Here is a 22,666-nt window from a genome sequence, read left to right as displayed (position 1 = left end):
TCACTTTGTTCTGGATCATATAGTAAACACTCAGTAACCTGTAGAATGCATTTTTCAACTGCTTCCTGCATCAGAACCATCTGACGAGACTACTAAAAGGGCAGATTTTGAGGCTTCTCTTTGGCTTCTTTTGTTTTACATTTCAATTCTTAATACCCCCTTATCTGTGGTTTTGCTTTCTGCAGTTTCACTTTCCCCAGTTTCAGTCACCCAAAGTCAACCTCAGGCTGAAAATATTGAATGGAAAATTTCAGAAATAAACCATTTATAAGTTTTAAATTGCGTGCCATTCTGAGTAGTGGGATGAAATCTCTCACTATCCTGCTCCATCTTGCCTAAGATGTCAGTCATCCTTTTGTCCAATGCATCCGTGTTGTATACGCTACCCACCCATTAGTCACTTTAATAGCCCTCTCATTTATCAGATCGACTGTCCCAGTATCACAGTGCTTGTGTTCAAGTAACCCTTATTTTACTTAGCAATGGCCCTAAAGCTCAAAAGTAGTGATGCTGGCAGTTCGGCTATGCCCAAGAGAAGCTGTAAATTGCTTCCTTTAAGTGAAAAGGTGAAAGTTCTTGATTTAATAAGAAAAGTAAAATTGTATGCTGAGATTGCTAAGATCTACAGTAAGGATGAATCGTCTATCTGTGAAATTGTGAAGGAAAAAGAAATTGGTGCTTGTTTTGCTGTCGCACCTCAAATTGCAAAAGTTACAGCCATAGTGCATAGTAAGTGCTTGGTTAAGATGGAAAAGGCATTAAATTTGTGGGTGGAAGACATGAATAGAAATACGTTCTGGTTGACAGAGCTTGGCTTAAGTACTACGGGTGGTTTCAGGCAAGATTACTGAGGGTCTTGGAACATATCCCCCAAAGATAAAGGGGAACTACTGTAAATGGTCCAGGGATAAATTTTTATGTTGACTAAAATTTGAGAACCTCATGCCAGGACTTGTTGATCAGATTAGCTCTGTTAACAACCTTGGAGAAAGAGAAGTTCCAGGAATGATTTTAAGTATATGGATTCCTGAGCCACATCTCAAATATAGCCTGGACTTTAGAGCCAGATTAACTAGATTCAAATTCTACAACTTACTAGCTCTTTCCTCAGGGAAGTACTTTTACCTCTATGGGTCTCAGTTTTCTCTTCTATAAAACAGGGATAATAATAGTTCTAGTAAGAGAAGTAAAATGTTTAGAACAGTGACATAAAAAACACTATATGTATGAGTAATTAGAGTATTAGAAGTAGCATTGTTATTAGAATCTCTAGGATGTTCCTCAAGACTCCATGTCAGTGATTCTCAACATGAGTATACATTATAGTCACTGGGAGCTCTGAAGATCCTAATGCCCAGGTCATACCTCAGGCCAATGAAATTAGAAATACAGGTACATGTGGGCAGGTAGGATCCAGGCATCTGTGTTTTTAGTGATCCATGTAATTCCAATGGGCTCTCAAGGTTGAGAACCATGCCACGCTATCATTTAAAAGCTCTCCAGGTGAATCCGATGACCAGTGAGTCTTACCTGAGGGAGGTATACTAGTAAATAGAATGAGGGTTAATCTTTATTGAGGAAGGAAAGATTAAGAGCTCAGCCTCTGACCAAGAAAGCCTGCAGAGTGCAGAGTTATTATAAAAGTACTGAATGTCAAAGAAAAAGCTGCTAAAAGTAAAGCTGTGATTGAAATAAAAATAATAGGCACAGGGTTTAGAATCTCTCAAATTTCCTACTTGTTAGTGAATTACATAAACTCTTTGTAAGCCTCAATTTTTTCATTTGCAAAATGTGGATATTTGCTATGTCATAAGGACTGCTGTAAGGATACAATGGGTTAAAAGATGTGAAACTGTTAGCATACAAATGACCTCCACCTTACAGATGTTCAGCAAAAGTTTATTGTTGTTATTGCTTTTAGGAGTAGGGATCAATGGAACAGGGGTGTGAGGGTGAGTGAGCGGGTAAGTGCAATACCCAAGTGTTTTTCTTATGTAATGGGAGAGAGGTATTAATCAGAGTTGGCAGACAATAGGAGGAGCAGGTTTCAGTAAAAAACTTCTTACATCTTGCTTTCATTGTGCTTGTCTAGCAGCCTCCCCCATTCTTACCTAATGTTCCTCCTAATCTGAGCTATATTAGTAAACCCAAACTTCTACATTAGTAATCAAACAGGGTAGAATAGTCTGATAGAATAAGCCTAAGGACGTTCTGAACAAGGACCTTAAGAGGACTCATAAATAAACCACCACACCTTATTGCAATAGATGTAAGAGTATTTTGCTGACTCAGAGTCTTCTTTTGCTTCCTTCTAGATCCTATCCTTACAGGTTTCTGGTATTTTTACAGAGCTAAAGGGAATCAGAATTCTGTTTAAAACTCCAGTCTCATATCCATTTATCACTCACTACCTCTTTGTTTCTAGCAACAGCCAGGCCTGGGCTGGAGGGACTTGATCTCCCCACTTTTGGTTTTTAGACTTCCTTTGGCTTTGGCCACCTGCTGTGACTACCTGACCTCATACTGCTGGACTCCCTTGGGTGGGTAGCAGCCAGATGGTTCAGGCTCCAGTGGACACTGCTTTTCAGTTCTCTCTCTGCTCATACAGGCATGGAGGGCAGGCAGATCGCCAAGTCCATTACCTCTGCAACCAGGAAAAAGGGGCTAGTCTCCGTTCTTTCAGGCACTCCCAGTTGCTACAATTGTTTCTGTCGGAACCTTCCTCATTTAGTTGATGGAATGGACACAAAAGACCCATGACCCTGTCCCACATTAATAACTTAACAATTTTTGGATTTTCTCTCCTCTCCCAGCTACCTCTTACAAGAACTAGAAAAGGCCTATGGTATAATGCAACAGGGTCGTCAGCCCAGCTTTTATAAGTCTCAATGGAGGTGTGTCTGGTTGCCTTGACGGCTCTTTTTTGAACAATATTTTTCTCAGCTTTGAATGATCTTGGGAATCATCTGGAAACAAACAAACAAAAAACTTGATGAGTGGATCCCAGTCTTAGAGATTTCAATTTAATTGGTCTGGGATAGTAGGCCAGTATAAAAACTTCACAGTTTATGCTAATGAGCAACCTTTGGTAGGGACCACCATTTTTAGAATGGGGTTGGGACTTAACCCTAATTACTGTCATCTGTGGGCTTTTATCAATGATTCTGAGACTCCTGGAAGAATCCTATTCAGTATCCTGTTACATACTGTATCAAAGAATAATAGAGAATACAAGCATTCCTGGAATTCTGGAGATGAAAGAAACCTAAAAGATCATTTTGTTCACTTTTCTCTGTCTGGGATCTGTGAACCAACAGCTGCAGAGCATTTGTTTAAAAGGCAGATTCCTGGGCCTTATCCTCACACCCTTTGAATCAACATCTTTCAAATGAGGGTGAGAATTAGGGCCTGCATTTCAACAGCTCTGTCGGGTGATTCTTGTGCACATTCACATTTTAGAACCAATAATCTGTAGCAGGGCTTCTCAACCCTGGCTGCACGCTGGAATCAGATAGGGGCTTTATAAACACCCATGCCAACTACAGCGATGGTCTCAACCTTGGCTGCACTTCAGCATTACCTGAAGCGCTTTAATAAGCCCCAGGCCCAGCCCCTACCCTATGCCAATAACCCAATAACGTCTGAAATGCTGGGGTGGGACCGACCCAGGCATTTGTGTTTTTTTCAAACTCCTCAAATGATTCCATTATGCAGCCAAGGTTGAGAACTACTGTTCTGGAGATTCTGGTTTAATTCCTTTGGGGTGGGTCTCAGGCAGTAATAATTTTTAAATGCACCCCAGATAATTTCAGTGCACAGCCCAGATTGAGAACTATTAAATATTCAGGTTAGTGTCATTTTGAATTTTTCTAACCTTCCTCCAGTGTTGTCACTAATGCCCTTCAGCCTATAGATTCAGTCTTGCCTCCTTCCCTGACTCCAGACCCAAGCAAGTCTTGACAAAGGCTGATCGTATTCTAGAGATCTAGATTCATGCGAAGTTATAGGTCTATCCAGACGTAGACTTCTAACACCTGCCTTCCTGAGCTAGAATCATTAACTAATCTATTATTCATTCAACAAATGTGCATTAAACACTTAAAATTTGCTAGGTACTTACCAATGAACTATGGATACAATAACAAATAAGATATCGTTCCTGATACCTTGAGATGCTTAGACATGTGTGTGGATAAAGGAGAGAGATGTGTATAAAAACAGAGGGTAACAATTATTACAGTGAATGAGTGAACAAAAAACTGCAAGAACACAGACATGATAGCAATTAAAGTTGCCTGGCAGAGTCAGGGATAACATGTTTGAGGAGATGCTATTTAAGCCCAGTCTTCCCTACATGGTCTTTGATGGACTCTCTTAACAAGCCTTTGATCTTACTTTATTCCCTTTGTTTGGAACATTCTTCCCCTTTCCCAACTCACACCCCCTACCTAGGACTCTCCTTAGATGTTACGTCCACAAATAGGTCCTCCCTGACCTCCTGGATGATGGCAAATGTCGTTGTTATACATTTAAGGACCAGCCTGTAATGCTTCGTTTATAACACACACCTACTTTGTTGCATGTCTCTAACCCATCACATCTGTAATTTCCATGAAAACAGGAGTAAAAAAGCCAGGGTAGGTTTTATGTGCAGGAGAATAATAACTAGATTTATCATTCAGGACGATTTCTTTGGAAGCAATGTGGCAGATAGACTGAAAAAGAAAAGACAAATTTAAAGGAGATCAGTTAGGAGATGTCCCAGTTCTAGAGGTGAGAAATGATGAAGGCTTCCCTGAAATAATGAAGTGAAGGGGTTGCATTCAAAAGGCATTTCTGAGATAGAATCTACAGCACTTTCTGACTAACTGCTTGTGGGGGTGAGTGTGACAGACATCGTGGTCAACTTGGGAGACTGGCTGGGTGGGGATGCTATTAATGGAAATAAGGAATACAGGAAAAGAAGAACTAGTTTTAGGAAAAAAATAATAATCAGCTCAATTTTAGTATGTTGAGAGTCCCATGCATCCATGAACACCTAGGTAGAGTATTTTTTAATGCATAAAATCTCAGCATGGTGCCTTACTGATTGTGGATGTGATCAGTATTGTTGGATTGACTTTGCTGACTTTCAGTTATGTACTGAAAGATAGACTTTGGAAACCAGCAGTGTGATATTGATTTAATGATTTGTGCTACTTTGGGCCATAATTGCCCATCAAAATAACTACTTCAGGGAGTCTCCATTCAAGTCACTTTCTGGGATTTTATTCAGTTAGATACATACACCTACACTAAGCCCACCTGAATTCTGAAGTGGTGACTATTTTATTACAGATGGCTGTGCTATCATATTTCTTTCTCACTGGATTACAAGTTTGGAAAGAAGTGTGTATTATTTTTATTAAGCTGGTGCCAAGTATATACAACAGAAACTCTCTCTCTCTCTCAAATTAGTAGATGGTGGGTGGATGGATAGATGACTGAATAAATTTATAACTTGATGGCAGAGATGCAGGATACATTCTGGAGCTAGGCATCTAGGAATTGAAAACCTCATATCCTACAACACAAATGCCTAAGTGGCTTCCCAGTGAGTTAGTAACTACAGCAACAGGCCTAGAAGAGATCACCCGTAAGTATTTTTTAAATAGCCTTTCATTGTATCCTTTTTTCTTGGAAATGTGAAATAATCCAGAGAATTTTAAGGTTTATGGCTCTAAAAGACTGTATGTTTCTTGATATGTTAACCTTTGATATTGTCAAGTGAAAGAGAGGCATTTAAGTTAATTGCTATTGAAAACTATTCTGTGTGGTACTGCTCTAGAAGCTAAGCTAGTAGGTGGGAAGATGACCAGATTTTTGTTTTGGGATGAAAACTTTGTGGATCATATGAAGACGCTGGAGGAGACGGAATAATGACAGTTAGATAGAGGAGAGATGGTGAGGGCCTGAAATAATGCAATGAAAGTGAAATGGAGTGAGTCTGTTAATTAATTAATTAATTAATCACATATTTGTTCATTGTATTATACCAGCCCCTGGGGATGCAATGGTGACCAAACTGGACAAGCTCCTACCTTCAAGAAATTTATAGACAAGTGGAAGAGATGCACATCAATCAAATCATTATACTAATAAATGCATCATTGCAGCTGTGATAAATATGATATGGGAAAGGAAAGGTCAAACTGAAAAAAAGTATCTCAGAGATAAAATTTCCAATACTAATTTGGTTATTGGGGTATCAAAATAAATAATAGGCATGTTTCCTTCTCTTCATTCCTGGAAGAATATTCAAACTGATTTGTATGGCAGAAAAAAACGTACATGAAATACCATCAAAGAAGATGTGTTAAACAGATTAAAATGACCTTTTACCAAAAGATAAGATCAGTAAGCTATGAATCATAAACTCTGAGTTTGCAATGAATTCCACTTGTTTTTCAATATTACCATTCAACTGGAATAGTAGTACTTTGCTGATGAGATACAATTTATTCTAGGTTTCTCCATTTTGATTTTTTTTCATTCAGATGTTGCAAGAGCAATTGAATTGCTGGAAAAACTACAAGAATCTGGAGAAGTACCAGTGCACAAGCTACAATCCCTCAAAAAAGTGCTTCAGAGTGAGTTTTGCACAGCTATTCGAGAGGTACGACACCAAGATTTTAATAGCTAACTTCTGCCATATGTCTTCTGAATAGAAAACATGTCTTTTTTACACAAACATTTGAAATAGTTAAGATTGGAACTACATTTTAATTTTCTGTTTTTATCTCCTTGGACAGATGATAAAATATAATTTAGTCTGCTAAATTCTTAAATTAGATCCTGCCAGGATTTATACATTCACATAAAACCAAATGTTGATCTTCTGGTACCAATGAAGGGACTGCGTCAATAGGTGACTGTTGCATGTAGTCTAAACAGTTTAGTGGTTACACGAAGCCATGTGTGAATTCAAGGAGAAACAGTTATAATTAGTGGGAGCTCAGCTTGTCTTAGAATAACATTCAAGTAAGTCTTTCCCAGGTAAATCTGAAAGAGTAAGCTCCTACTGAGTAAAGTAATAGTCATTCAAACATTACTGTCTAGTGCAATAATGGGAAATCACCAGTCTGGTATGGCTGTCTAGTAAAATCTTTGTAATGTTTTCTTAACTAATGGTTTTAAGAAGACCAAGTTGAAACAAGTGTGTTGAAATGACTATTTGAATTTTGCATTGACATATGATAGAATTCACTGTTCAACTAATGAATTTAATTGGTTACAAAATAATCCACTTGAGATATATGGGCTATATTATTTTATTCATTAACCCATTACCACTTTCCCATCAGGTACCAGGTGATAATTCATTGGTTAGAACCTAGAGTTCATAAATCCAGTATATTTGCCTTCTTTGAAGTCCCCAGTGGTGAATTCACTACTGTCATCCTCTCCAAAGCCAGTGGAACCCTATGACTGCCTGGAGAGTTTGTTGTAGCATAGAGCATATACCTCTCAAGGAATCCCGTGTTACCCTCCCTTTCTCTTTGCAACTCTACTTGTGGCTAATGCACACTCTTTTGCCTCAACAATGCTAGTTTACAAGTAGTCACTAGGTAGAAAAGACTCAAGTAGAGACATACAAAACCTTTCTCACTACAGATTTAAACTGGTACCTGTGCAATGCAGTTAAAATTTGGCCTTTGTGAGGATTTGACCTATACTGTTGTCTGCTAAATATTTCTCAAATGAAATTGTTCATTTAATCTTGTTAATATTGAACACAGTTTAAGTAAATAACTATAATAGCGTCCCTAGGTTTTAACCTATGAATTTGATCAAAGGCTGAAAGCAAATGTCTCAAAGTATATGAATTCTCTGCTACTGGCTTCCCCTCAGTGGGAAAGGTATAACGTATCTAGAAACCCCAAGAGCATTCTCTTGGTTACTGTTGTCACTAAGATAGTCATTCTGTAGACCAAGGCTAAATTTCCTATGCACTCTTTTATTTCTTCATAGAGTACTATTCCCTTGAGATTTGGTGGCCAATTTTTGCTGTTTAGAGATTCTATCATCTCTTCTGTGTCTTAGCATTCTGCTTTCCACAGAACTAACTAAAGGATAGGACACATCAAATATATATCTCTGCTCACTGGGCATATGTCTTGTGATCAATTCAAAGTCTCTACCTTCATGTAAATTACAGCCCAGTGGGAAAACATTAGGATAAATAAGTATGTAATACAATATCAGAAGGTGGCAAGACTATGGAAAGAAGTACAGCAGGATGAGAAGGGTCAGCGTAAGCCTCTATTAAGTTGAAAGTAATCAGAAAAAAAACCCAATTGAAGTCACACAAATATCAGGGGCTATAGTGTTCTAGGTAGAGGAAACCACAAGCGCAAAAAACACAGAGGCACGAATGGACACCCCTAAAACTAGTATGTCTGCAGTGAAATTAGCAAGGTAGGCTCCTTAGAGGAAGCTAAAGAGTAGGTAACATGAGGCTTTGCAGGCCATAGTAAGAACATTATATTTCATTCTAAGCATGATAGGAAGCCCTTGGAGAGTTTTGACCTGATCTTACTTGCTTTTTTAAAAAGTCTCTCTAGCAATTGTGAAAATACAGTGTCAGTATAAGAGTAGAAACAAACAAGACCAGTAATAAAGTAACGAGTAGATCAAGTGAGAGGAGATGATGGCAGCTTGGACCAAGATGGCAGCAGTACAAGTAGTGGGAAGTTGTTAGATTCCAGATATATTTTTTGAGAGTAAGGTCAGCAGGAATTTTTGATGTGTTGGATGGATATATGGAGTATGAGAGAGAATTGAATCTTAGGTTTGGGTTTGAACAATTGGATGAACAATAATATAATAAGATGAGGGGTGGACCAGTTTTGGAAAAGACTATCCAAGAGCTCTTTTCCGGACACAGTAAGTTGATGATGCTTTTCAGACATCCAAGCAGAGATATCTAGCAGGCATCTAAATCTGAAGCTTGGGTCTGGAGATGTAAAGGTGGTATAGATATCTGTTCAAATAAACATTTGATATGGAAAAAAAGAATGAAAGTAAAAAAGAAAATAAATATGGGGACTTTATATAGGTATTAATATATCTTACAAACTGTCTGTGGTAAAGTGGGTCTGTAATGTCATCTTAAGTCCATGGAAGTCTATAACTGATCTGTAGGCAATCCAATAATTTAAAAAAATGATGATATAAGTTATCTACCTTACATTTTATAATGTGAACGAGAATTAATTTTATGTTCACAGTAATGGCCTTAGTATTAATTTTATGTTCACAGTAGTGTCCTTAGTAATAATTTGTTCTTAAAGGCAATCCATCTTATACAGAAATTATAAAAGGTCACCTCATCTTGGCCAACATTTCACACCATTTGTATGATATTGTTTATATTTGTTAAGTTTGGAATTTTCTTTATTATTCTTATTGTGTTGATTTGCATTTGCTATGGGAAGTAATGATAAGAATAGTAATGTCTATACAACAATTCTGAATAATATTGTGAATCTGTCTAGTGAAGAGTTTTTCAATAAAAACATAAAATATTAACACATGATGCCAGACTGGTGAATCCAAAAGCTAGTAAAGAAACGTTCAACTAGAAAGTATGACAGTAAATATCTGAAAATTAAATTTTATTGAGACTAGAACACTTTCAGTCCTGGTGTCTTTATCACTGACTGCAATGCTGGCTAGATACCTTTGAAGTTTTCAATTCAAATAATGCTCAGAATCTTTCTGGATTGAATTATCTCAGTTTTTCAGAAATATTTTCTATTAATAGTTATAAATTTTGTCAAAAAAAACTGGAGAAGATAACAAAAACCACAGTGTCATCTTTCTTACTTGCACTCACCAGAAAAAAAAACAGATACAGGTCATACTAGTGCCAACAAGATTGTAAAACACAAATTATGCTTAAGAAAGAAAGCAGGACAAGCTTTTGCCAATTTTTTTTAGTGCCTTACATAAGTATAATAGCAGTTATTATTATATGTTGAGGTAATCTCATATTTTGCCTTACACTTGGATGAAACCACTGAATCAGCTCTTGGCATACATATAGCACATGAGAACAACTTGATGACATTTTGTGTTTTTTTTTAAACTGAAAATGGATGGGCTTAAAGGAGATTAGCAGTTTTCTTTACTTAGCTATTTTTCTGTAATCTGTAATATGACTGAAAAAAGCATGTTAAGATCAGTACTGAAGGAAGACTATCTATGTATACAACTAAGAAAGGCATTGTTCTATTAATAAATAAGTTGCACTTGAATTCCATTCCACACACACAACTTTATTCACAGAATACGGAGAGTGGTCACTAATACTGTTTTTGACTGTATTTGATTGCTGAAGCATCTGGAAAAAACCCTGATCAATAGTTAAATTGTGCCTAATCTGTGCAAGTAATTTCAGAGAACATGGCAGAGAATGGGTTAACACATAATACTACTTTTCTATAATGAGATGTGTTGGCTGATAAGAGAACATTGACACAAGTTTTTGAATGAGAAATGAAATAAAAATTTTATGGTACTTATAGTCCCAACAAACACCATTTCTGTGATTTCAAGTCACTTCCTCAAGTTTTAGATCCACAATGTATTAATTATCTTCAATGGCCTAAACTTATAAATGTAGAGTTGAAAAATAATGTTTATGAAATGTTGATTTTTGAATAAGAGAATTCCATAAGAGAACTGAGTTGTGGTACAAATAGTTCAATTGCCAAAAGACGAAATTTTTCCTGACACTTTATATTCTTTGTGCCTCAGAGAAAGAAATTAATACATGTATAAATTATCATATTTTAAAAGGACATCTAATTTCTGAAACAGAATATGAAGAAATTCTTTCCACAACTAGAGAAATCAAAAAATATAATTACTGATCTAAATATTGTTTACTACCATCATCTTCCATGTTCTAAAACACTCAAGCTCCTCCTTTCCAGGATTGTGTATGTGTTCAGTGGCCTGAAGTATGATGTGCTGCAGACACTGGTCTATTTTAAGGATTTACTCCCACAATTATAACTGCCATACACATGTTTTTTTTTAAGTTCAGAATATTATTGGGGTACAAATGTTTTGGTTACATGGGTTGCTTTTGTGTTGCTTAAGTGAAAGTTATAAGTGTGCCCATCACCCAGATAGTGTACATTGTACCCGTTAGGTAGGATTTCACCCATCGCCGTCTCCCCCTCCCACCTGCATGATTTCTGTTGAGTTTTACTTCCACCTAGGCACATGAGTGCTGATTGGTTAGTTCCAATTTAATAGTATGTACGTGAGATGTTTGTTTTTACATTTTTGTGATACTTCACTTAGGAGAATGGTCTCCAGTTACATCTAGATTGTTGCAAAAGGTATTAATTCATTTTTTATGGCTGAGTAGTATTCCATGGTATATATATATATATACATATATATATACCACATTTCATTAATCCATTCATGTACTAATGGGCACTTGAGTTGTTTCCACATCTTTGCAATTGTGAATTGTGCTGCTATAAACATTTGGGTGCAGGAGTCTTTGGTATAAAATGTCCTTTTTTTCTGCTTCTAGATTTCCTCCCCTTTTTTCCTATTCTCATTCTTTTCTTCCTAATGATGGAGCTCATTAGCCCTCCAGCACCATCTCAACCCTATCTAAATCTTACACCACTTCTTTATAAAGTGATCTTTTTGTCTTATAAACTTTTAAGACAAGATACAAGAAATACTTGGAGTGCATCGGTCTATTGTTCAAGCGCTCTTGATCCCCAATGAGAATTGTCTTTTGAAATGATCCATAGATTGGGAATTTTCACCACAATGCCTCCCACCAGGGATGTGGGAAAGGTCACTGTGAGACGTTCTTTCAGATCAGAGAAAGCAGCAAAGTTATTAGTGTAGTGTTGCAGTCAAACTGAGCAAGGTTTGAATTCCAACTTGGCTACTTATTTTATACTTCTCTGAAAACTTTTTTTATAGTTTAAAACAATGGCATAACACCACCAGTCTTATAGCAGTCCTGATAATTCAAGATCATATATGTAAAGACACCTATAGACAATAATTACACAATCAGTGGAGGCTATTATTATCAAAGAGTGGGGTTCCAAATCATTTCTAGGTATAGTACTTTGGTAAGTCCGGAAATGGATAAAAGATAGAGAAATGGCAGTTTCTATAAGCTGGATCTAAGAAAACAGACAGACTAATATATTTATATTTGTCACCCCACCATCAATCATTAAAACAAAATAAATTGAGCCATTGCACCCTAATTCCTACAACCATATGAGAAATAGCATTGTGACACAAGTTTTTATTCTTAATGCTATTCTGTAAAATGCCTTGATCTATTGTGTGCATGAAAACATAGAAGGCAAGCTTAAGCTTTATGACAGAACTAAAGATTGGCTGCATGATAAAACCTAGATTCCAATTTACTCTAAGAAAACATACACTTGGATCAATAGTGACAAGATGAGATGAAACAAGGATGAGAGGAGAAAGGAGTTGGAGGAAGAGAGAGTGGGAAGGAGTGAAGGAAGAAAAGACGAGAGGGAAGGAAGACGAAAAGGAAAGGAGGAAAAGAAAGAGAGCTAAAGAGAGGCACACCGTTTGGGGAGTGGTAACACTTGAAGGTGCTGACTCGGGAAAGGGGGGGTGGGGAAAAAAATATGAAACTATTGTTTTTAACTTGCACTGTTCACTTAATAATTTATCATGAATATTTCCCATATTATTTCATATCATTGTACAAGAAATAATGTATACATTATGAGGACATACTGTATCTAACAAGATATACTGTTAGACTCTTTGATTCTGTAAAACTAAATTGAAAAAAAAATAAAATAAAATAAAATAAAAATAAAATAAAATAAAATAAAAGTAAATTTCAATTAACAGAAAAAAAAAAAAAGAGAGGAATGAAAGAAGGGAGGGAGGGAGAGAAGGCTGATGCTGAATCATGGCTTAACGTAGCGTATTGGAAAAGTACAGGAGTACTGACAATGAATTCTAGCAAACCTGGATTCACACCCTTGCTTGACCACTTACTTATGTAATCTTTTGCCAAGATGCTTAACTTCTGTGACCTTGTTTTGTCTTATCTTTTTTTTAAGATAAGACAATAATAACTTCATGAGATTGTTGGGAAGATTAAATCAAGTGAGATAACATATTAAATACTCTGACTAATACAGTGCCTAGCTTAAAGAGTTGGTTGTTAAGAAATGGTAGCTACTCTGGTGAAAAGTTTGGTGGATTTATTGACAATAAGCTAAAGTTTTAGTATGTTCTAATAGAAATATTAGTTAAGGATAAGAAGAATAAGAATCCTGTAGTTTTTCAATCATTCAAAAATGCAAAATTTTTTAATAGGAGGCTTCAAATTTTAAGAAAGATGTTGACACATTGTAGTGCTTGTAGAAAAAAGACTTAGGGATATTTAGCCACATAAAGAGAAAAATCATTTGTAATATAAGATATGTCATCCAATATTTGAAGGGATAAGGAGAAAGGGAATTATCCATGCCAGACCACTGGATTAAAAATGGAAGAATGCAAATAACTAAAAATAACTAGAAATACCCAGCAGTGGACTCACTTGTAAGAAGCTTCCTATAACAAGAGCAGAGATTAGATGGTATATTTCAGATTACTTTAGAACAGGGATTTTCTAAACTGAAGGTCATGTATAGATTTCATGTTGTAAGTTAAGTAAGAGCAAACATAAATATACACATATATATAACTTTTTATTTAGCTTTGTTTCCTTCACTCTGTGCAAAAAAAAATTGTTTATGACAAAATATGTTTTTTGCTTTTTAAATGTTTTTAATGTTTTCTTTTAAACATGAATAGTGTAGCATGGATTTCTTATGTAAAATTATCATCCTTATACAATGGCATCTAGAATAGCATTGCATTCATCAGAATTAATGAAAGTGCATCTGACATTGTGTTTGTGCGTATCTCTTCCTGTTCACATTAAACTTAGCTTAAGTTGGCAAATGTCAAAAAAAGAAAGCTGATGGATCTTACACTTTCTTTGATTTTATTTGCATTGCTAAATGTGATGGGACACAAAAGCCAGACTGTTTCTTGTGTGATAAATTTCCTGCCAATGAGAGAAGGAAGTCAAGGAAGCTTATTTCTGAGCATCCTGAAAAAAAAATTACACAATGTAAATTTTTTCTCCTAGAGAAAATTTCAATTTTAAAAGGGTGGAAATTTACCAAAATTTATATTTGCCCCAACATGAAAGTCTTGATACATTTCAAATCAAAAGAAACAATAAATAACTGGGGAAAGCTTTATCAAGTACTCTAGAAATGCCTGAACTGGTGGGCTGCTTAGAAGAACAACAACAAAAAAATTTAAACAGTGCCTCTGTTCACTTGATATAACCTACTCCTGAACTCTGGCATTTTGCTAATATTTAATATTTTGAAGCCAGTTATGATGAAAATAACAGCTGGACATTCCTTTTTGGCATACAACTGGATGAAAACTATTGTTGTCTCATTAAAACTCAGATTTTATCTATCATGTGAATGCTGATGTGTGTGTGTGTGTAGGTGATGCCTCATGGATGCCTTAAAGGCCAAGTCCTTTCAACAGTATAAAAAAGTTTCTTTGTCAAATAAAACTCCTAATGGAAGAAAAAATATTGATACTGTATGTATTATATATATGGAGTAAATATGTAGTTTCTGGATCTAAGATCCAGCTTGATGAGTCTGGTGAAGATTCAGGTTCCACTTGTCATATAGACTTGTTGCTTTCACCATCAGCATGCATTAGTGTCAAAAACTCTAACAATTATCCTAAAAGGTGCTTTTCCTGCTCTGTTAAAGGGGACCTAATAATTTCACAGCCATAGGCTTAAATCTAGGTTTTCAAAAATTTTTATTTAGAAACAGAACAAAATAAGTTACTTTTACTGTCAAAAGTTTCCTGGCTTTCCAGAAGATAAGTGTTAATGCACTTGGCTGAACTTGAGACAGAAATTTCACTTTATTTATTTTTTACGTAGAGGAGAGCTGAATCTTAGTACAGTTTGACTAAAGAGGTTCTTTGTAGATGTTAAACCAAAGGCATGAGGCCAGTATTTTAATTCCAGATTCTCTGGTCTAGTGGGGTGGCTCTAAAAACACTTGCCATTTTGAAAGAAGAGATCAAAGATGAAAACCTGTGATCATTCCAGTGCTAAAAGAAAGACTTCAATTAAGACAAGGGAGTTGAAAGTGAAAAAGTCTTGTCAGCTTATCCATGCGGAAGATCTACAAACACCTGGCAAGACTAGAAAACTCTTTTAAAGATTCCTTCTACTTATACTACTTAAAACTGAACAAAGGATTTAAGCATCTTCCCTTGCTGACAAAGGCTACATTGTTGACGCCAGCCTCTCCAAAAATGATTTCATTTGACTTGAGGACAAAGGATAGAACCTGAATTCAACTTTAAAAATCTCAGAAAAAGCTCAGGTGTCTTGACAAAAGTGCACTGTGCTTTGATAGGGAATTTAATTCTATTTGATATTAAAAGCTATGGGAGCTGCAACTTTGAGCACTCACTGCTATTAGACTCAAAAGTGATTGGATACTAAAAATGACTTCAATATTTCCATGTAAAAGATCACTCCAGATTTTAACTTTTTACTAAGCCATATAAAACACCCTGCTCATTGAAAAATATTTAAGGAGAAACAAAGTTTTCTTTTTTAACATATTATTTGGTTAGTTTGCATTTATTATTTTGGGGGAAAGCAGTGGATTTTTCTTTGGATAACTGCAGTTTCATCAGAGTCTCAAAAGGGTCCATGATATTTCCTCCCATTCCCTAGCCCCCCTAAACTGAAGACTACTTTCCAGTAAGGGACTATAGTATTAGTTGAGAAATATTAGTTAGTCTATACCCTTCCTTCCAATTCTGTGAATCTACAGTTATGTAGCAAGTAATCTGTGTTTTCCTTCATGTAGATTACTGAGCATCTGTGGACGGTAGGAATATGTGACTATGTGAGACTGTGAATAACATAAGACAGACAGGTATTGAGAAGGTTTTTAAACTGATAAAAAACTGAAAAAATTAAATGTACTCATTTTATTGAGTTTTTTTGGAGAATATAACTTATAATTTTATATAGGAATTGCAAAAACAGAAGGACTTCACTCACTGGGAGCAGAATTTTTAAAGTAGAGTTATAGTTTTATTTCTGTGGCTTTCTTTGAATGAAGACACAGAGTTTTTAATGATGTGCAGAGTGTTTGTAACATCAACATGTCACGTTCTGATAGCAAGAACAGGGTCCATGTGGCAGGAACCATCTTAGACTATAATTGCACTAATGGGTCATTGATTTTAAAGATATCTAAACAGACCTTTACAAATAGTCTATAATGACTCTGAAGGCTGTTAGCATCACCATTGGGTAAATACTTAGCCCAAGCCTTTCTCTTTGCTATTACAAATGATAAAATAAATAGTACATATTTCCAGAAGCTTGTAATTACATGTACTTACATAGTAGTTCAAAATAATAGACTCTTTGGAGGAGTTATATTTTATATCAGTCAGATAAAGTGAACATTCTGTCTTCTGGTGAGATCACAAGACTGGAAATCAAACTTCTATTTTTGGTACCATGGATGACAATTGTTTTTTCTTTCAGTGAACAAGTCATTTAACCTATTCTTGCTTTAGTGTTACCAACATAGATGGAGAAAAATTCATTTGTACAAGCCATCTAAAATGAATGAGTTACAAATTGACATTTTTAAGCCAGTTTGCTGTTATCTCTGAGGGTGGTTTGCATGTAAAAAAGAAATTATTATTTATAATTCAAGTACTTGCAAGGCAATTAATATTAACTTACTCCCTTCCTTTCTTTCTCCCTCCTTCCTCCCTCCCTTCCTTCATTTTTTCTTTCTTTTCTCTCATAGGAAAATACAGGAGATTTAGGGCTGAAAACTGACCACTATATCTTGTGTATATCATTTACTTGCTTTTCTTTTCATATAGTCTGGCTGCATGTATTTTTCTACAGTATATTTAATTTTTTTTTTGTTTAAAAAGTTTAAAAACATACTGTACTCATTAAATATTGGGGGGATGTCCTTTTTCACTTTGTATCATATTGTCAAGATGAAATCACATTTTTTTGTATTGCTGTAGTTCATCTGCTTTAGCTGCTATATGATATTCCATTGTGTGAATATATCACAGTTTATTAAATTACTCTCCCATTGATGGGCATTTGAATTGTTTCCAATTTTTCACTATTATAATCAGGACTACTGTTAACATACATTGTATCTTTTGTTAGATGAACAGGACATCTCTTGGGTGTATATATGGATGTGGAATTTCTGGGTCATCAGGTATAAGAATGTTTTACTTTAAGAAACAATGTCAAACTTGGTTACTCCAATTTACACACAACCAAGCGATATATAAGTTGTGTATCCACATTACCTCCAACACTTGGTATATGAGACATTTAAATTTTCACCAATTGAATGTACTAAAATGGTATCTCATTGCAGTCATCATTTCTGTTTTATTTGATCATTAAATTGTTGAATCCTTTCTTACACTTATTGGCCATACATGTTTCTTTTTCTTTGAAACATCTGTTCATATGTTTTTCCACTAATTTGTGCTTTTTGTATATTTTTATATATTCTTATTAGTAGTTCTTTACTGGTGGTGAATATAATGAATGTATTCTCCTACTTTGTAACTTGTCTTTAAGGTATCTTTCATACCTTTAAAATTCTTAATTTTAAAAATTCACACTGATCTTTTAAAAAATAATCAATGCTTTTTTTTTTTTTTTTTTTTTTGGTGTTATACTTAGGAAATCTTCCCCTACTCCATTGTCTGAAAGATATTTACCTATATTTTCTACTGAAGTGAAAATTTTATTTTGAAATGATGAGTGCCCATAATGCATCCAGAGTTTACTTTTTGTATATGTTGTGAAATAGAGATCCAATTTTATCTTTTATCTATAAGGATAACTATTTACTTCCAGCTCCATTTATTGAATCATCCCTAATTTCTTTCCTGATCTGTCACATCACTATACATCATAGTCCACACACATAAATCTGTTTCCAGGTTCTCTGATTAATTGGCTAGTTTATCGAGCCCTTCATTAATGCTCTATTTAACTCATTTGGGAGAGCCCAGGCAATGACTATAGGGAAGAGGGGGGCAAATAGTTTTAATCCTAGCTAGTTGTGATGCCAGCTCTTGTCTCAGTGGGAGGTTTTGTGTATGTGTGTAAAAGTAAATTAATAAAAGCAAGGCATTCTTTGATCAATGAGCAATGATGAGTATGTGCCATAAACTAAAGAGTATGATGATTCCAGTTCTGTTCTTTGCACCTGAATTCCAGTGGGACAGGAAAAAAAAAAAGGTGAAGAACTGTGTAATGTTCTCAAAAAGAGTTAGAACAGTTTTAAGTCCATGATTTGTGGGTCTCTTTCTATTTCTTTTGTTGTTGTTAGGAACATTCCAATTCTAATTATTTCTATTTGTTTTATTAAGGTTAATAAAGGTTTTAAGTAAGAATCATCTACATTACTAAACTAATGTAGAGAATGTCTATTTTAAACATAACAGAAAATTAGCACCTAGTATGGTATGTGCCAAATAACGAGCATTTAATAAATACTTGTTGAGTGCCTCAAGGAATTCATTAAGATAACTCATTTTCATTACTAGACAAACATATTTGATTTTCATAAATCTTGAATTTTTGAATGGCACTCTGAGCTCATGCAAATCCCAGATAAAACATGTTAACATTTCTAGTTCAGTATAAGATCTCACTTACATTAATATGGCTTCCACACTAGAAAAGTGATCCCTAACTAGAACCAAAAACTTCAAGGTTCTTTATGTATTTGCATAGATATATACATTGGTATGAATGTGCAGATATGTAACACATGGGTGTTCATGTAATAAAATGTATAAATCTTGTATTTGCTATAAAAGTTAGTAATGTGTACAGGGTTAAAAGGAACCTTAGTTCTGTGGTTCTCAGAGTTTTGGGGCAATCATGAACTTTCTCTGTGAATCTGGTGAAATTATGGGTTGTTTTTCCAGGAAAATGTACATATGCAAATATTTTTATGAAAAATGCAGAATGTTGGTAAATCTTCTGAAACTGATCTATTTGGCACCTTAATCTACTATAACCTCTTAATTTTAGAGATGAGAAAATAATATGCAGAAAGATTCAGTGGTCTTTCAGTCTACTTAGTGCCTGAGTTAGCACCAGAACCAAAGTTTCCTGGATCCCAATCCAGTTCTAACTCTACTTGCTATGGATAGTTGCAAAAACAGAACATTCTGAAATGTGGAAACAATGAAACATTATTTCACTGCTTGTCAGTAATGAGTTAAAATAACTTAACTAGAAACTTATACCATGCTTCTCATTTCCATAATCCCTGTTTGTATCAGTGTTCTATTTGTGTAATAATAATCATCATTATTATCATAATAATGATTTTTAAAAAAATTTTTGTCTTCTTGTCCTTTCTTTGCCTCAGTTAACACAAGACAATATATTGTGTTTTAGTACTATATTCTCTTATATATTTTTTATCCAGTTTTCTAGAAGGCAATGTAAAAAATTTAGTTACTAATCATTGTATATTTGGCATTATTTCACCAAAACAGTTAAGACATTTTCAGAAAATTTCAGCCCTTTCTGGAATAATTTTGTATTTTTAAGACCAAACTTTAGCAAATATATTTCAGGATCTACCACAAATATGCATGTCTATTCAAATGTGTTCATAGTTCTTTTCTTAGTAAGTTAGCAGTAAAGCCAGGGAAACCATTTCAACCATTAGCCACAATGTTAGAGAGAAAGCCTGTTTTCCTAAGTAAAGAGAAAAGAAATCTGTTACATGTAATCTTGTCATCCAAAGCTTCCTTATTTTTTTTTTCCATTGCAACCTGTTGACTGTATAATAACAGACCCCCAATATTTATTAAGCCTGATACTTGGAAACTTTTGAGCTACATTTTCTCCATGCCGCTGTTTCCCATAGATCAGCAGAGATCCGAGACTTGTCCCCACTGCCTGAAGTCTAGCCCAGAAGTACTTTGCTGCCCGTTCGTTCCCTATGTGGTGCAGTCACAGAACCCAGCCCTACCAGTTGACAGACAAGAGACAGAAGTAATTTCAAAAGGCATCTTTCCAAGTGTTTCAGGGACTACGCAAATCATAATAATAATAGGCAAACAAAAATCAAATAAACAGATAACCAACCAAACAACAACAAAATAGCAAGAAACCATTTACCTTAGAGTTGCCCAGGTAAGGGATTGGGGGCCCACAATAATACAACCTCTTCCCCTCCTCAGTCTTGCTTCTGAAAAGATAACCAGTGACCAGTAGCATCAGTGGCAGAGAAATCATGGATGTCTGGATAGCCGACAGAGGATAACATTGATAACAATGGACAAATGTGTATTTTCCATGTTAAATGCAATATGCTCTTCTGTCTTTAAGGTCAAGAAAGGAGAGAGGAATTAGCCCTTCTGGAACACCTACTAGAATAGATTGTTTCACTAATTTCTCTGACATCATTTTCTGCATATATCTTCTTACACAACGTTTAGGTTTTACCATCCTGGGGATATCAACAGGCACGCAGTCATACAATGAAAATCATGTCAACCACATCTTTCTAAAGAACACTCAGGGCTAACTATTCTGAGGGATATAAACCATATGGAGACAATGTAGGGAAGTTTACTGGCAGTCTTGCAAAATTAAAGAATCCTACCTTGCAGGGCTTCTGATCGAAAGGATATTCTGTTAATTTTCCTCTGTGACCACCTGCGTGACTGTCAGTTATTATTAACTCCTTATTTCAGAAAGTGAATTGCAACTGGATTCTATTAAAATTTCTTTGAGAATTATTCGATTTTCTCACATATGGGCCAGTAATTACTTCTGTGTCCAGGATGGAGACTAATCAACTACCACTGCACATTGAGAGAATTGGGATTGCTAGATATTAACTGAGTAAATTAAACTTTATTAAACAAGCTATACAATTGCCCTTTCTCCAAATATGATGAAGATTTTTGTCAATTATATTTCAATGAAAACTAAAAATTAAAACAGACAAATAATAAGGTTGGAAGAAATTCAAGGTCTTTGAAAGTTATGAATGCATGATAATAGCTCAACAGAACTTCTCAATAATAAATATTTTAAATGTTTGAGGATAGTCCCATGAGAGGACAGTAATTTATTAATTACTGTGGTTGAAGAGTTTGTAATTATGAGTGTGATCCAAATCACATTGTTGATATTTCATGCAAAGTACCTTGTCAAGCATAGGCAATTATTCAAACAATAGTTAAGAGGAAGAGATTCATTTAGAATGTTCATTTGCCTTAATTAATTTTGGTAAATTATTATAGATGAGGGAGGAATTTTTAAAAATCCCTATGACTTAAGGACTGCAAGCAATAGAATCACTGAATCATGTTTGATATTCAAATTTTCACCTTAGAAAAGATAAACTTGAGTAATAAAGTGTCTACTTTAAATACTGACATAATTCATTATTAAAAAAATGGAATTGACTATTGTTCTCATTGTGGCTTTATAGTACTTCCATTGCCAGGTACAGTGACCAAAACTGAAGTGTCTACTCTTTGAAAATATAACTATACAAATGGTTTTCCCCTAACTTTAATTTTATGTAATTAAAATTGGACCCTCTCAAGCTACAACTTTAAAAAAATCTCAGAACATTTATCTTTAGTTTAGTTAGCTAAATTGTCACAATGATCTAACAGTGAGAAAAATAATTTAAATATCAACTAATGTGCTTATATTTCATAAAATATTTTCATTTTGTAGAAGATAAAAAATATTTTCATCATTGAATTCCCAGTGATAAAGAGGTTTACATTTGTTTATTATAAAATTCTAGAAATATTTTGACTATCAAATATTAAGTTTAATTTTGAAACTTGCCTTACAATGGATGCTTAATTAAACATGAGTTTTACAGGGAACATATTCATAAGTTAATGTGGCTATTTTGTTTATTCAGTGCCAAATGTTCAGATGTTTATGAATATTGATTTTTTTGGAAGGAAAGCAATATTTATAATGGTTAGAATAACATATGTTTGTTGACATTAATGTACATATTGGCAACTGAAAAAAAAAAAGTAAGATGAGATTTCCTCAATGCAATGGCTAATGTGAATATATAAAACTATTTAATTAGATTTAAAAGCAGTTGCATTGCTTGTTGACTTGCTTTCCCAATAGAGAATAGAGAAATCCTTTTTAGAAATACTGTTTCAGACATTGCAATTCAATATACATAATTTCATTTTCATGTAAAAAATTATTTAGGAAATAAATTTATTACATGTTGTGTGTTAACTCCAAGGGACATTTTCTATTTCCCACTCTTCTCCATTACTTCCCCTTTGACTTGGTCTTCAAAAGCAAAAGAACCACTGATATGATCTCTTTTCCAATTCTCATCCCACTCTCTTTTTCCTCTTATGTGACTGAAAGAGGGAAAGAAGCTGAATTAGGTGGATATATTCTGTTTTCAGCCTAAGATTTCTTAAT

General features: G+C 34.8%; 1 protein-coding gene across 1 annotated transcript in view; it reads left to right on the top strand.

Annotated features, from left to right (window-relative positions):
* Positions 1 to 22,666, top strand: part of LIN7A (lin-7 homolog A, crumbs cell polarity complex component) — a 118,357-nt gene that overhangs the window by 29,779 nt on the left and 65,912 nt on the right. Inside the window, exon 2 of the mRNA XM_069490607.1 lies at positions 6,537 to 6,655. Coding sequence (XP_069346708.1) covers positions 6,537 to 6,655 — 119 coding nt within the window. The remainder of the gene's footprint in view (positions 1 to 6,536; positions 6,656 to 22,666) is intronic.

This window comes from Eulemur rufifrons, chromosome 16 (assembly GCF_041146395.1).
Source record: "Eulemur rufifrons isolate Redbay chromosome 16, OSU_ERuf_1, whole genome shotgun sequence".
Classification (NCBI taxonomy): domain Eukaryota; kingdom Metazoa; phylum Chordata; class Mammalia; order Primates; family Lemuridae; genus Eulemur; species Eulemur rufifrons.
The sequence above is the reverse complement of the archived record's forward strand: the minus strand, read 5'-3'. Positions and strand labels throughout refer to the sequence as shown.